The sequence below is a fragment of the Thermothelomyces heterothallicus genome (genome assembly GCF_042370625.1).
Source record: "Thermothelomyces heterothallicus CBS 202.75 unplaced genomic scaffold P884_scaffold_45, whole genome shotgun sequence".
In the NCBI taxonomy this organism is placed as follows: Eukaryota; Fungi; Ascomycota; class Sordariomycetes; order Sordariales; family Chaetomiaceae; genus Thermothelomyces; species Thermothelomyces heterothallicus.
In genome coordinates, this window is record NW_027192606.1 from 144,485 (window position 1) to 160,534 (window position 16,050).

Genomic DNA, 16,050 nt, shown 5'->3' on the forward strand with positions numbered 1-16,050 from the left:
GGAATTTTGGACTTCTTTTCTACGTAATGCGTAACTCTTTTCTCTCTTCTCTATCTACTTCATCCATCCGGGCTTGCTATACCCACCTTAGCAACTGATCAATCATTTTCATTTCCGGCTTTGTGCTCCTCTGTGCTTTCTTAAGGTGTGGAGTGGATGATGGTAGGGATATGAACCACAAAAGTGACGTCACTCTTCTTCCCCATTTCCTCCTCGTCTCCGTAGGGGTGAATGTGGTAGATGCTTCTCCCCTCTCTCAATCCCAGCAGAATCAAGCTCAAAAATGGCAACAACGTCTCCGCTCGATGAGCACGCCCAAAAAGGCGAATACGTAATCAGGAAGTCCGGTCGCCCCTTCACCAAGGACTTCCGCGTTCACTTTGTGCGTGCTCACGACGGCGTGCCCGTATCGCCTTTCCATGACATTCCGCTGTACCATGACAGGGAGAAGGGGATACTAAACATGGTCATTGAAATCCCGAGGTGGAGCAATGCCAAGTTCGAGGTAATTAAAGCAGATACCTACCTTAATATGCATTGCAATGACTGCAATGCGCTGCACCATGCCAACGCCTGACATGTCATGGTTGCTAAACTCTGGCCCATCCCAGATATCTCGCGAAAAGAGCCTCAACCCCATCGTACAGGACACCCTCGACCACGCACCGCGTTTTGTCAAGAACTTCTTTCCTTATAGGGGCTACATTTGGAACTACGGCGCCCTCCCGCAGGTCCGTCCTCACCCTCATTTGGCCCTTTAAACTCGCCGCACCACCACCACCAGCTTCAAAAAAAGGAAGAAAACCCCTCTTTTTCCCGAGAGAAACGGAATAGGAAACACATAGTAAAATGAAGATGTGAGGAGGGTTAGCGGAGAAGAGGACAGTGAAGAAGGACCCTTACCAACCAAACAGTTTCCCCTTCGCTCCGCCGACATTGAAACAGACCTGGGAAGACCCAGACCACAAGGACTCGGACACGGGCGCCCCGGGAGATAACGACCCGCTCGACGCATGCGAGATTGGCCGGGCCGTAGCACCAGGGCCGGGCACCGTCCGGCGGGTCCGGCCGCTCGGGGTGCTGGGCCTGCTCGACGCCGGGGAGACGGACTGGAAGGTACTGGTGGTGGATGTCGACGACCCGGTGCTGGGTGCCCGGCTGCGCGACCTGGCCGACGTCGAGCGCCTCCTGCCGGGACTGCTCGACGCCACCCGCGACTGGTTCCGCTTCTACATGGTCCCCGACGGCCGGCCTCCTAACGAGTTCGCCTTTGGCGGCCAGTGGAAGGGGCGCAGGTTTGCCGAGAAGATCATTGCAGATTGCGAGGACGCTTGGAAAAAGCTGGTAAAGGGGAAGACCAAGCGCGAGGACATCTCACTGTGGGTAAACCCCGAGTCCCACCCACTTTTTCCTTCCCTCCTCATGCGGATGGAACAAGGGGGGAGCGCAAGGAAGATGGGCTGACCAGCGAGCGCATGTCGCAGGGACAACACCACGCTGGACGGGACACCGGGCAAGCTGGATCCGGACGAGGTGCGCTTGCCCCCCGACGAGGACCTTTCTCCAGCACCGATCGAGCAGGATTTGGACGAGTGGTTCTATATTGACCGGAAGACTGCGGAGGACGGTGAGGGCTCTTTGAGCGGGAATAACATGACGATTGTGTTGGAGATGCAAGAATGACTCTTGAGATGTGTTGGGAATCATATTACGCCACGAGTTTAGGAACGCCGAGACATTTCTTGTCCCAGTCCCTTGGTCGCGTCTACCCAGCATTGTAAACTTGTGACTCTGATGCAGTACGTGTCTACGGACGCGTCCATCATGTAAGGTTAGATAACTGCCCTGTGGAGTCTGCAAACGGTGGGTTCTTTGTGCCCATCTTCTTCTTATACAGAACCACAGGGCCAGCAAACGTTGATAGAGGACATCGATCTTTTAAACTATTTTGACTACTATAACCAGACCTCCATCAGACTCCAACGGATTCCAGAGACTTTGCGAATTTCACTTTTGAACAAGCCGAAACGGGGCATCGAAGCTTGCGCAGATCTGTCATTGGTGCGGGCCAATCTTGTCGCTCCCCTCTTCGAGCCCACCAGGGGAACGCGCGTCAGCTTCAGCACTATGACTCCTCTATAAGTACTAGTAATACGTGTACTGTATAATGCTACATCGAGAATAACTCACGCACCCCTTAAACATTGGTCCCATCCCATCTCGGGAGAACACCGTACAACGCTTTTCTCACACCCCACCCGCTCGCTCCTCCGTCTCTTGATCCTCACGAGAAATCAAGAATTCAACACGGGAGAAAAACAAAACAAAACAACATAATTAAGAATGGCGTTCCGTATCCGCGACGCCGTCCCGTCCCCCTCCGACGACGACGCCAAGTTCATCACGTCGGCCTTTGACTCATCCATCCCGCACCTCTCCAGCATCGGGAGCGCCGGGCAGTGGGGCACCGACCAGCTGTCGGTCGCCCGCCCGGGCTTCCTGGCCCGCCATGCAAGCGCCATCGCCGACGCCGAAGCGTACCGCCTCGCCTCCTCCGGCTCCGGCTCCGGCTCTACCTCTACCTCTACCTCTAGCTCTAGCTCGGGCGCGCCTATTAATAATAAGCCCGTGCGCGTCCTCATCGCCGAAGCCGCCCTGCCCGGCCGCGACGGCGACGGCGACGGGGCCGGGGCCGGGCACGGACAGCAGCGGTACCTCCCCGTGGGCGCGGCGACGCTGCGCGCCAACTACCTGCCCCAGTACGTGCTCGATCAGGAGCACCTGCGGGGCGTGACCGGTCCGCTGCTGGCGGGCGCCGCCGGGGAGGGCGGCGGCGACTTCATGTTCCTCGAGGTCCTCATCACCGACTTCGGCGAGGCGGCGCGGGGTTACCGCAGGGGTGCCGGGGCCGCGCTGGTGCGGTATGCGAAGGAGTGGGCGGGCAAGGAGCTGGGCATACATGCCATGTACGTGGATTGCTGGGCGGGGAATGAGGAAAAATTGGTTAGGTACGTAATTTCTTCTTCTTCTTCTTCTTCTTCTTCTTCTTCTTCTTCTTCTTCTTCTTCTTCTTCGTTGGGGAGTGAGTGATCAAAGGTTGTGTTCGGAGTTTAGTTTAATTATAGCGACGAAAGAATGAACAAGTTTTGTTTGCTCGAGCCGTGATGGTTTGCTGACTGCGAGACAGGTTCTATGAGTCTCAGGGTTTCAAAAGGATTGATGGCTTTGTCACCAAGCGGCCGGATGGCGAGGAGTGGCGGGGAATGTTTCTGCGAATGGATCTCAAAGGCTCCGAGTAATTAAGTAATGACCTTGCCTAGGTACTTCGATGAAATATAATCAAGCCCCCTCGGTGGTCGAGATAATTAGTAGATATTCCCCCGGATTTTGTGTGCACAAATCCGCCCGAGGGATCCAATGGAACACACCTACTAGCTATTAATAATTATGGTATTGAGCTCCTTGGAAATGTCAGTATACACCATGACATGCTGTTCCTTCCCCCCCAATCCATAGTAAAGCTAGGGACCTGTTCCTGTTTCGCTTGAACTCGGCCACTGGACTGTCGGGCTGTTGTAACGTGTATATTAATGACTCCATAATTATTAATCAGTGCATGGGATGCCCATTATGACGAACGCGGGACATAATTAGGAAGAAAATCCATCACCTTCCACGCGACACCTAAGAAAGGTGACAGAAACCGTTATTCATAAGCCCGAGCGCCCTCCAGAGATCACCTAGGTTAATTACTTCTAAATAATCCAATGAACTCTTCATCCCTTCGAGACACCCTCTTCTCCTGCAACTTGTCCCCGGTGCCATTCCAGGGTAATGAGGGCTCAGTTAATTACACTACACCCACATCACATAGAACCCGAAGCTAACGTCCGAGACCGTGGACCGGTAGGTGTCCCGGTCGTCTAAGTCGGCGGGGTCGTGCGACGAGGAGAGCCCAAAGCTGACCTCTATCCGGGGCTGCTTCTCGGTCGTGGTACAGCTCGTCCTCGCCCGCGTCGTCTACGAGCTGCCCTCGGGAGGGAAAACATTTATGGTTAGGTTGAAGGCCCCGTCGTAGACGCCAGAATACCTGTCTGCTATGTCCGCGTCGACCGCCACGTCTGTCTCCGGCTCCGTCGACCCTAAGCTAGACGTCTGTCGTTTGTTTGAAAAAAATAATTAATAGCAGGACTACCATCGGAATATATATACGCCGTCTCATTGAATTCTAGGAAAAAAAAATAAAACCCTCTGTGCCTCTAGGTAACGAGGAATAATAAGGTAGTACGGTTTAGGAAACGTAACGGATGGTAATTAAATGATTAATTAACGTACCGGAAAGTATCCGACCCCGACCTCGGCCGTGTCGAGGAAGGCGCGCTAGCCAAGCTTAGCGCTCCCGGATAACTCGACCGCGGTGACGGTGAAGGCCATCCCCGTGGGCAGGCCGCGGAAGGCTAGGCGGACGTGCTCGCAGGCGACCTTGCCGGCCTGCTGGCGGGCGAAGCGCGCGTGAGGGAAGAAGAGGTTGCCGCCTGCGAGAGCTGCGCCGTACTCCTCCTCTGGGGGTACCTTCTCCGGAGATGAGTAGACGCCGCTCGCGTCGAGATCAAGGTAGTCGAGCGGGTTAGGGGTCGGTTGTCACGGTCTGAGACTCTGGATCGCTTGGGCAGGACGTGGTGCGTGGAGAAGAGTGAAGAGCAGGGCCGAGGCGGTGATAGGGGAGAAAGTGTAAATTAGCATTTCTGTATCGTGGTTGCTGTGGTGCGACTTAGGAGGTAATTAATTAATAATAATTAATGGAATAATTGCTATTGTTGTTCTGCTCCGTACGATGGGGAGATAGGGAATTATAGGGAATAAGAGAAGAATGTAAAAGGATATTAAATACTAGAGGGTAGCCCGAACGGTTCTTGTAATATTTCTTTCCTCTCCTGAGTCACTAAGCCTATAAAAAGGACTTCTATCCTAAGATTCGTTACGCAAACCTTCCGAGCTTATTACACTATAATATATAAAATAGGCTAAACTCTAATAGCTAGTAGAAAACAAAGGAATTAATTACACTCTAGCGATTATAACCTAAGATACCTAGATTAATAATTACTATATCGCTTATTACTAGTAATGTGTTTTGTAGTAGAAAGCTATACCTCGGCGTCCAAAAATAAATAATTATTTATAGATCTATGGCCGTATGTAGTATCCCCCCGAGATAACTATTACTAGGCACCTAGTAATTAGTGCCTTAGAGAATTGTTCTTCGATATTTACTCTTCTACCGTCTGACGAAGTGCTATCTCGTCTTTCTAAAGCGTAAAAAAATATAATTAATATACTTAGTTTTCAGCTCAAAGCACGACCTCGAAACCCCCCGAATTACAGGCTAACAACCGGCGTACCCCCGAGGCTCGTACCACCATTCCCGCCCCTGCCTACGGCCAAGAGGGAGGACAGGATATCAGCGTCCTCCAGGACCCTCTCCAAGCTACGGGTATCCGGATCGAACTAGCGGTAGGCTGGCTAGTCCATGTAGACGTGTTCGGGGCGGACCTCGGGGCCATAGAACTCGGCTCGGATACGGGCAAGCGCACCCGCCACCGACTCGTCGGCCGGGTCGGTCGGCCAGCCCGGCTAGCATGGCGAACATAAGCGTGCCCAGGTACTGGTTGCGCCCCTGGTCCTATAGGCCCTTGGCGTAGAGGAGGAAGGTAGATACGTCCTAGCTCCGGTCCTGGTCCCTGACGCGATCCCGGTTGAGGGCCTTGTCCTCCTCCTCCTCCTCTTCTTTTTCTTTTTCTTCTTCTTCTTCTTCTTCTCTCCTCCTCTTTTCCTCTTTTCCTCTTCCGATTTAATATCTAATTAAGAGCATTGAATATCCTAACCTTGATTTTCCGGTGGCGGATGTATGATAGCCAAGGAGCAAAAAGGCCAGTCCAGTCAGGTAAGGTAACAGTAGTAAGACCGTGGCACCTGGCGGGAGAGAGACGCTTAGGCTAAGAGGATTTACTGGTGAATTTAACTCTTGATAATCAATAGTACGATGGCCCCCTCTAGCTGTCAGAAAAAGGGCCCCCCTGGCCTAGACGTTCTCGCCGTCTTAAGCACGGCGGCGCCAACCGGGCGTAGTGCAGCGCGTATATAATAATTATAGATTAATACCATAAGATCCACGGGAGCAAGTCTAGGCTAGCCAACCCCTATGAGTAGACGGGTCTTTATCCGCGCCCAGCAGCGAATCGCGGCCCGTCCCCCCTCTCTTAACAAATGCCCTCTTCCCCTCCCCTCGATGGAAGCGTAGACAGGTCCTTTTCGGTGACCACATCTTCTAGAGCAGAACCGGTCCCCGCTCCTCTCATCTAAGCCCGGTTTTACTCGGGAGGTAGATACCTACCTACTGCCTTCGCACTAGTTTCTTTACCTATAGGGCGCGAGACTCTACGTAGTACGTATACCCTATTACTCGTCAGTCTATATACTCTTGTAAGTATAAGTATAGATAGGTACTGCCTAATTAAGTCTAGCTAGCGTAGCGGTGTATATACGGTTATACGTGTTCTAGGAGACTCTTTCTTTTTTCTATTCTTTTTTTATTTTCGCCTACTACTTACCCGACCGTACCTGACTTGACGAAACTCCCGGTGGGCCGACGATCGCTATATCCCTTCTTCTATCAGCACTCTGGCCGCAGGGTGGTTGATTCTCCCCAGACTTTTCCCAGATTGGGAGCGAAGATGGTAGTAATAAGACGGGATAGACCGAGACTGGATAAGGTAATTAATTAGGGCTTAGCAAGGCTCTTAGACATAGGTTATTATAACGTACATTTCTCTACCACCGGGGCTCCGTCGCCTGTCGTAGCAATGCAGGCGACGAGTCTCCTCTTTTCAAGTTGGTTTTCGTCTTAGCCGGCTGCTTTTTTCTTCTGTTTCGTAGCTGAAATAATGTTCAAAGTTGGTGAATGAAGAAGCACCTACTGTATAAGTAATTTTTGTTGATTTGATTTTCAATTTCATGATTTAATACATGTCGGAAGCTGTAGAGCTTCTAGGCGTATTAGCTACGCGTTTGCCACAGCTGTATGAGGCTGTTTAATATATTGGCCAGTCCCTTTGTCTATAAATACCACTCTTTTTGTCTCCTTTGTAGATAGTTTAATAAGGTACTCTTTTCCTTCCGTATAGCCACCTACTACAGAGACTGCTTTTAACGCTCCCGGAAGCTTATTACTACGTTCGGTAGTTATAAGCCCGGCGCCTTGACTACTCCTCTGCCGACATATCTTCTATATAATAGTGGTAGCTTCTTCTTCTATTACGAACTTATTTACCCTACTTCTATACGTATCCGACGACATATCCGTCTATCATATCCGAGATCCTAGTCGAGACTTCTATATACCTTATAGGGCCTAGTTCCTGGAACTCGTAGTATATTAAACTATAGTTATAGGCTAAATTTGCTAGTATATAGGGATTCGTTAACCCTAATAGCGACCGCGAGCTAGATCTGGAAGTTCCGGAGCGCCTGACTCGTGAACAAGCTAGGTATAACCTTATCCTAGCGACCTAGGAGTAACTCTAAGAAGGAAGATTATCGCCTTTGATGTCTAGAGATTTGATACCTTTAGATATAACTATTGTAGCTAAATTTGTATAGTTAGAAGACTCTTTCTATAAGAATATTATATATATCTTAGATATTAGTAAATAGATAGGATAGCTATAATATTAGCTAGTATATACTATAGATCCTAAGCTTTATAAAGTTATAAAAGTATATAGGAAGAAGGATATTAACCTTATTAGGGGGATTATCTAGGCGCTTTACTCTATACTTATACTATCTATTATAACGCTCTATATAATAGTTATAGTATAATATATAGCTAGTCTTAATATAGCTAAGCGTTTAGGAGTTAATCTATAGTATTAGATTTATAACTTTAATATTGCCTTTTAATAAGCTATCTAATATAATATCCTAGAAGTATAGGGTATATAAGGACTTTATACCTTTCTTAATACTATTATTATATATATCTTACTAACTTAGGTAATATATAAGAGGATAAAAATTAAGCTTACTAATAGTATAGGAAAGCTACTTCTAGAGCTTAGCTCCCTTATTATAATAGCTAAGATTCTAATTAATAATAATATATAACCTAGAGTCCCTTAGAAGTATAGAATCTTCTTAATAACCTATATATTAATACTTCCTATAGCTTAGAAAAGTAATAAAGAGAGAGGTAGAGACTTATATAGAGACTCTTATGGCATTTAGTAGTATAATATAAAGTATCCCTATAGGCGTCTAAGATATCTATACGATCTAGTAGATTACTATACTCTTAAGTAAGCTATCTATAGTAACGAGTAACACTTATACCTATCTAAGAAGGAGTATAAGAGGATTCGCTAGGAGCTTAATAAGCCGAAGTAGGCTAGACTAAAAAATCTTCTTATTACTAAGTAAGGAAAGCTATCCTATTCTAGGTAGTCAGGGGTAGGATACCTTAGTTCTCTTAATATATTAATTATTAGCCCTTAACTACTTAGTGAGCTCTTGACTTACTATAGGGCATTTAATATAACTTCTCTATAGTATTATCCTCTTTTAGAAAGCACTTTATTAGACTTATATAGTATAATTTACTTAGTTAATGATAAGAAGTTCCTTTTACCTAAGACATTTATTAAGGTAGAAGATCCTAAGTTTGTTAAAGTAGGTATAATAACCTTTCCTATTAGTAGGAGGGGCACTTAGGTAATCGAAAACGTTCTAGATAGACTATATAGACTATATACTAAGAAGCTAATACTTAAGGATATTACTATTATCAAAAGGTTCTATATTAATATTATCTTAAAAGCTCTATTACTTAAGGTAGGCGCTTAGTATTATAGCTTAGATTACTCTTTATATTTTAATATACTAGAAAATAATATTATTCTTTATAAGTTAGAATATAAGTATAATCTTACCTTCCTTAAATATAAGTTACTTTCTTATTACTCGAGCTTCCTAGACTATATCTTAATTAGTAAAGTAGGTATTATAAATATTTATATATCCTTATAGAATGTGTTTACTATATATAATAGAAGGTTATATATATAAGCGTTACCTACTATAAGAGAAGATATTAAGGATCTTTAGCACTTAAGAGCTAGTTACCTTAGATTAAAAGCATTAAAAGCGCTTATTAATAATGCTAGAAATATCTATATTAAGGGGATAATATATATTAAGTATAAAAGCTATATTTATACTTATACTACTAAGGTTATTTCGAGAAGACTGCCTAACTAGAAGTCTATATATCTGTTCTAGTAAGTAGCCTAGGACTTATTTAACTATCCTAAATCAATTAATAGATCGCAATAGCTACTTATAATTATTAACGAGTATAGTAGGAAGCTCTTCCCTTTCCTCCTAATGACAAAGTTACTAGACTAAATTATAGGAGTTATCTAGAACTTTAAGAGCTAGGTAAGACGCTAATATAGGCTTACTATCTATAAGATTAAGTAGGATAACAATACTATAATAATTAGCTTAATAAGGTAAGCGCTAATACGTTACTAGACTTAGGTAATAGAGAGTAGGATTAATCTTAAACTCTTACCTTTATATACCTATAAGCCTAATAGATTAGTAGAACGAGTAGGGTAAGAACTAATCTTATACTCGATTAAGATACTTAATAACGCAAATCTACCTATAAAGCTCTAGTTAGAAAGTATATAAGTAGTAGTATACTTATATATAATAAGCCTAAGCTATACTTACTCGTTTAGAACTCCTAATAAAGTACTCTATAGCTAGTTTAAATAGTACTTTCGCTAATATAAACCTAGCTTAATAATTATATTAACTAGTAACTTATATCTAGACTAGAGTAATATCTTTATATATAGATACTAGGTATATATCCTCTATAAAGATAGGGAAGCTAAATTATATATAAAGGACTTTAAGGTACTACTATATAGGCTAATAGGGTATCTTATAGGATATTATATATCTAATAAAAGAGACTTAAAAGCCTCTCCTACATCTTCGCGAATACCCCACCAAAACATACAAAACTACCATCGCTGGAAAGCTCTCGAAAAACGCTATCCAACGGTGCCACTTTCAACCGCGCGCGAGCCGTTACGGGTATGCAACAGGCATCGCAGGCGTGGGAACCAGACCTAACTACAATCCAACCATACCTCGCACGGCTATCAAAATTTTCACCGTATAGACTACCTAGCGCCCCTGAATGTAACGTCGATTTAAAGCCTACCGCCAAGCCACTAAGTAGGGAGGCCTATAGCTTCGGGCTAATCAAAGGGGGGCCTACTATAGGCCTGCCCTACCCTGGATATCAAGGAGCTAAGGGGTCTTGTCACGTAACTAGTTAACCTTATACTAAGCCCTAAACGGGGCAAGGCACTAGACCTAGCCGATAGGCTCTTATAGGGCCTTACGACTACTAATATAGGCCTGGTTCTAAACCTATAGGAACTTATAGCCGAGGAAGTCAAAAAGGGGCTTAAAGAAGCCCTTAAGGCTACCCCTCGCCCTACCTAGGCGTAGGTAGCCGTAGGGCCGTAATAGGGGGTAATAGGCCCCTAAGGAGGCCTACCATTAGCTAAGGCAGTGCTATTATAGGCCTTGTAGGAGGTCACGATACGGAATATAAGCCTATAAGAGGACCTTAAAGCCCGAACCCCGGCCGAGATGGTCTAAGTAGTTAACGGAGCCTCTAGCCGCTAGGAAGCTATTATGGCTAGGAAGCTCCTAAGCAGGGATATAGTAGTAGTCTTTAAGGATAAGGCTACTAAGGATTGGTATTTGGCTAACAAGCGATAGGTGGCTATAGCCTTTAGGGAGGAGGCTAGGGAGGTTAGTAAGGCCTATATAGTCCTAGTTAAAGGAGTCCGGAAGGAGGAGTTATAGGGGGTTAGTAAATAAGACTTTAAGGGGGCCGTAGGCCTATACTCGATCGAAACGGTCAAGTTCCGGCTACCAAAGAGCCTATAAAGGAAGTAGGCCACGGTACTCCTAGGCTTACAGGACCTCGAAGAGGCCTAGAAGGCCTATAACAAGGGCATAGTCTAGGATGCCTAGGTACTAGATTACAAACCCTACTAGGATACCCTAGAGCTAAGGTAGTATTATAGGTATTAGAGCTTTAGCTATACCTAATAGTACTACTAGTAGCTGGCCTATTATAGCCGTTATAGCGTAAAGGCCTATAGTAAGGGAGGGAAGACTAGGGAGGCCTAGTACCCTACCTACTCTAATTAACTCCCCTATAGGTATACGGCCTATAGGGGCCCCTATATAGCCTAGTATAGGGGCTGCCCGAAGAAAGTCGAGGCCTAGGAGAGGGCTAGGGAGGCCTACTAGTATAGACCTCGAACCTTCTAGCCACCAGAGTAACTACACCAGAAGGTGGCCTTCGAGCTTAGCAGCTAGCTAGAGGACGACAACTACTACCAAACCAGGGCTAAACGCCCCCGCGGGAGGCCTACTCTAGCCTAATAGGCGGCTAGGAGTGCCTTATTCGATGCCCGACAGACCTATATCTTCTTTCTATAGCCTGGAGCCCCCTCTCTCTTGTAACCAGCTAAGGGGGCAATGGCTATAGAGCCTACTACTACCGTGCCTTCGTCCTTTACTCTAGCTACCTCGAATGTAAATTAAGGTCCTTTAGTGGAATACCTAAGGTAATAAATAGGCCCTCGAGGTCCTACTAGAGGAGGCTAAATACGACCTACTAGCTATCTAGGAACCGTGGATTAACCGGTTTATAGGGTTAATATACTGCCCCCGGGCCTCGAAATACCACCTAGTCTATAAGCTAAAGGGCAAGGCGGCTATTCTAGTAGCTAAACGGTTCCTAGTTAGCTAGTAGGACTATTTGGTAGAGGAGAACTAGTATAGGGTGACCTTTCCGACCCTAGGAGAGAGGGGGTTTAAGCTCTAGTTAGTCTATAATAATAAGGGGGAGCAGGCCTTCTTACGGGACCTACTAGCCCTACCTCGGCTAACCTACCCCCTAGTTCTTATAGGTAACTTTAATCTCTATTACCTAGTCTAGGACCTATTTGATAGGCTTAGCCCGGGGGCTAGGGACCTCCTTAGCCTTGCGGACTAGTAGGACCTTGACCTATAAACACTATACGGCCAGGTCACTAGGGCCCCCTAAGGGGACCAACGTAGCCGGCCTTCTACGATAGACCTACTCTAGGCCTCGGCTAGGCTAGAAACGACCTATAGGGATATTATAGAATATAGGAAGTCTAACCACTACCTATAGGCCCTAAACGTCTCCCTCTAGGGGACTAATAGGCCTATACCGGCTAGTAAAGGATAGGACTAGAAGAGCCTAGACGAGGAGGTCGTACGGGCCAAGGTAGCCTACCTCCTGCTCCGGCTTAGCAGGTAGGCATCGGCCTTGGCCAGGCCTATCTTCTAGGGCCCGGAGGAGCTTCTATAAGCCTTTGATAGACTTATAGAGGCCCTCGAGGAGATAGCTACGGTCTTGGCCCTAGTAAAGAAGGCTAGTATAGGTAGCAAACGAGCTCGGTAGTAGACAAAGGAGGTTCGGGAGGCCCGGAAGAGGGCTAAGGAGGCAGAGAGGGCCTATAGGGGCACCCTAAACCCCTATATATAAGAGGTACTTCGGCAGGCCCTATAGGACCAGGCCAAGACCATTACGGCTATAAAGACCAAGAGCTAGAGAGCCACGTTACGGGAGGTAACTAACCGGCTAGACCTACTATAGAGGCTAGAGTAGTAGGTAAGGCTACAAAGCTACCTACCGGTTGACCCTCTAAAGCTCCTGGCCTTCGAAGGAGGGCTTACGACCTACTAACAGAAGGCTAGGGCCCTGGCCGATAAGTTCTTTCCAAACCTAGAAGTAGACCTGTCAGATATTTATAACCTGGATCTGAATAACTACTAGGAGCCGAAGTTCGAAATAAGCCGGGAGGTTATGGTAGGTAATGTTAGGGTAGTACTAGCTAGAGCGGCCCTATAGAAGGCCCTAAGGGAGGACCTCCTCCCTATAGGCCTACTAAAGGCCTATAGGCGGCCGCTCTACCGGATACTAGCTATACTAGCCTCGGAGAGCTTACGGCTCGGCTATTTCCCAGCCCGGTTTAAAAGGGCTAAGATAGTAGTCCTCTATAAGCCTAGCAAACCCCTATAGGCCTACTTTACCCCGGGTAGCTATAGGCCTATAGCGCTCCTACTAATAGTAGGCAAAGTACTAGAGGCTATAGTAGCCTAGAAGGTAACGGCCGTCGTAGAGGCCTACAGGCTTCTCCTGGCCGAGTAGATAGGTAACCGGGAATATAGGTCTACCAAACTAGCTATTCGGCTTGTTATAACCTAGGTTTAGGAGGCTTAGAGGTATAAGGTAGCTGCCTCCCTCCCATAGCTTAATATCTTAGGGGCTTTCGACACTATCAATTATACCTAACTACTAGCTACTCTACGAAGCTAGGGCTTCCTAAAGTGATTAGTAGTCTAGGTCAGGGAATGGCTATAGGATAGGGTAGCTATCCTTTACTTCAATAGCTAGGAAACAGGGGATATAGTAGTAAGGGCCGGGGTCCCCTAGGGGTTACTGTCACGAAAATATATATATAGATGCCGCCTAGGCCACCGGCACAGATAGGCCAATCAAGCCGAAAGGATAGAAGGAACCAATCATAACGTAGGAAGCACTGCGAGCCCTACCGCACGATCACCAAGATCAGTGTAAAGTTACTAATCGCGATGAGCGGCTTACCAGGATCACTGACCAAGGACTGATCAGGGTAATCCGGGAAGGTTATATATATATGTAGATAGTCACTCGGTGGACTCTGAGAGTTTACTAGTGATAGTAACTTACAATCATAGTACCCCTATTAGCATCACACTACTATGAGAGGCAACTCTGTTGTTATAAACCCTTTGGCTTCACCAAATCCCTCAGACGACCTACATGCTTATCCCGCTTAACCTACCTTCGTCTGAACCCTTTTAGAAGAAGTCTAAGTTAGGTTCGTTACACGTTGCTTCTAATGTATAAGCAAATAAGGTTATAAGGTTAACTTTGGTAGATTTGATAATAAGGCGCTATAAACCTAGTATAGATATAGGCGCAAAGGCGTGGCACTCTAAACTTGATGTTCGAAAATGTTAGGAGAAAAGCGATTCGCGGTGTTATATGATCGAGCAAGTGCTCTACATCGAATTGTTTGTAGTCTTCCACGTCGAGGTCAGCACGGCTCGGCCGAAGCTAAATGGTAATAGCAACTTACAATTACAGTACCCTATTAGCATTACACTACTATAAGAGGCAACTCTATTATTATGACTATCACTCCCTTTGTTCTGTCATGGTTCAGAACAGAGGTAACTTCGACCTCGATATCGACATAGCTACTAACGTTATGGCCGAACAACTGCTTGCCTAGCTTGGACAGCTCCAGTAGCGAATCTAGGAGTTGGACCAGAAGACAAGGCTACTCAAGCCCGAATCAAGGAACTCGAGAATGGCGAAAAGCACTCGTAGAAACTGGTTAACGAGGCCTACGCTAAAATCAAGGCGCTCGAGACTGCCAAAGCGAGTCATATCAAGATCAAACTACCTAGCAAATACGGAGGAACCAAGGAGGACCTCGTAGGGTTTTTAACAAACCTCTAATCCTACTTCCGGCTTAATAATGACAAGTTTCCGGACGATAAAGCCAAAGTCCTCTATATAGCTACGAGACTAGAGGGCAAGGCACTTAGATGGTTCGAGCCTACGTGGAATGACTATCTTACTAAAGAGGATAAAGACGACCGGGACGCGTTTATATAGGTAGTCTTTCGATCTTATAACCGTTTCGAAGAAGAGCTTTGGAAGGTCTTTGGCGACAAAGACAAGAAGATCTACACGTAAGAAAGGCTCGCTAATCTCCGATAGACCAAGTTAGTAGCCTCCTATACTATATAGTTTAGATAGGATATACTCAAGTCTTAGCTTAACGACGAGGCATTGATATAACTATTCTATAACGGCTTAAAGGAAAAGGTCAAAGACAAGCTATATAAGTATAACCGGCCTAAAACTCTAGATAAATATATCGTATAGGCTATTAGAATCGACAATCGGCTCTATATATAGAAGTAATAGAAACGAGGTTAAATAAGTAGAACTATGGTTAAGGCTAATGATAAGAAAAAGCGAGCGTACGTTAGTACCTTGTATAGGATATATCCTAGAGCTATAGATATAAATATAGCATAGAAGCAGGACAAGAAGAAGACGTCTAAAGATAAGTCTAACGCTACTTACTATAACTGTAGAAAGAAAGGATACTATAAGCGAGAATGTCGAAGCCCGAAGAAAGACTAGAAACTAGTCCCTAGAAAGGAAATTGTAGTTATTAACGAAACTACTAAGGATATTACCGAAGTAGCGGCTACGAGCTACGAAGATAGGGACAGTGATATAGACAGTCTTAAACGCGATAATAACGGCGAAGACGAATAGACGCTATACTCTAAACTAGTCACTATAGACCTAGAAATAGGTATTACCAAATAGGATACGGTAGGAGAGTATATACTACCGATTTCGATTCTCCTAGCCTTAAGGTAGTAGGGTTTTATAGTCACGTAGAGGCAGGATAGATCATAGATAACCAATACCTAAGGAGTTGACCGACCTGGACCGAATATCCTATTCCTATAGGAATGGATCGAATGGTACCGTAACGAAGTTTTCCGGCTTAATACGGAGTTACGTAAACGAGATAAACGCCTGACTCGATTTACTTAGTAGAGCGAAGAGCTTAGGAATGAGATAAGGGAACTCCGATATATTATAGAGACTATCAAAGGGGAATAGCCTATAACGTACGATAGACCTAATAGTTATACCAAGTACTTTGATGATTAGCAACTTAGCTACGATATATAAAACCCCGAGTACTAGTTTATATATACGAACCGTAGAAAAGACGAATATATATAGGAAAGCTACTAGAAGAAACATTCCTACCTTAG

General features: G+C 45.6%; 3 protein-coding genes across 3 annotated transcripts; 2 read left to right on the forward strand and 1 right to left on the reverse strand.

The window, feature by feature from the left end:
• Positions 1 to 239: 239 nt before the first annotated feature.
• P884DRAFT_333043 (inorganic pyrophosphatase) lies at positions 240 to 1,683 on the forward strand (the record flags this gene model as incomplete). The annotated part of the gene is made up of 4 exons (XM_069445825.1): positions 240 to 505; positions 612 to 731; positions 946 to 1,379; positions 1,485 to 1,683. Exons 1-4 carry the CDS (start codon positions 284 to 286, stop codon positions 1,681 to 1,683), a joined length of 975 nt encoding a protein of 324 aa, XP_069293334.1. The 5' UTR covers positions 240 to 283.
• A 510-nt stretch (positions 1,684 to 2,193) lies between these two features.
• On the forward strand, positions 2,194 to 3,379 carry P884DRAFT_288296 (uncharacterized protein). Its single transcript, XM_069443935.1, has 2 exons — positions 2,194 to 3,008; positions 3,188 to 3,379. The coding sequence occupies exons 1-2, from the start codon at positions 2,344 to 2,346 to the stop codon at positions 3,297 to 3,299; spliced, it is 777 nt and encodes a 258-aa protein (XP_069293335.1). The 5' UTR covers positions 2,194 to 2,343; the 3' UTR covers positions 3,300 to 3,379.
• A 1,001-nt stretch (positions 3,380 to 4,380) lies between these two features.
• Positions 4,381 to 4,743, reverse strand: P884DRAFT_273525 (uncharacterized protein; the record flags this gene model as incomplete). Its single annotated transcript, XM_069442597.1, has 2 exons — positions 4,381 to 4,597; positions 4,646 to 4,743. The coding sequence occupies 2 exons, from the start codon at positions 4,741 to 4,743 to the stop codon at positions 4,381 to 4,383; spliced, it is 315 nt and encodes a 104-aa protein (XP_069293336.1).
• Positions 4,744 to 16,050: the final 11,307 nt, after the last annotated feature.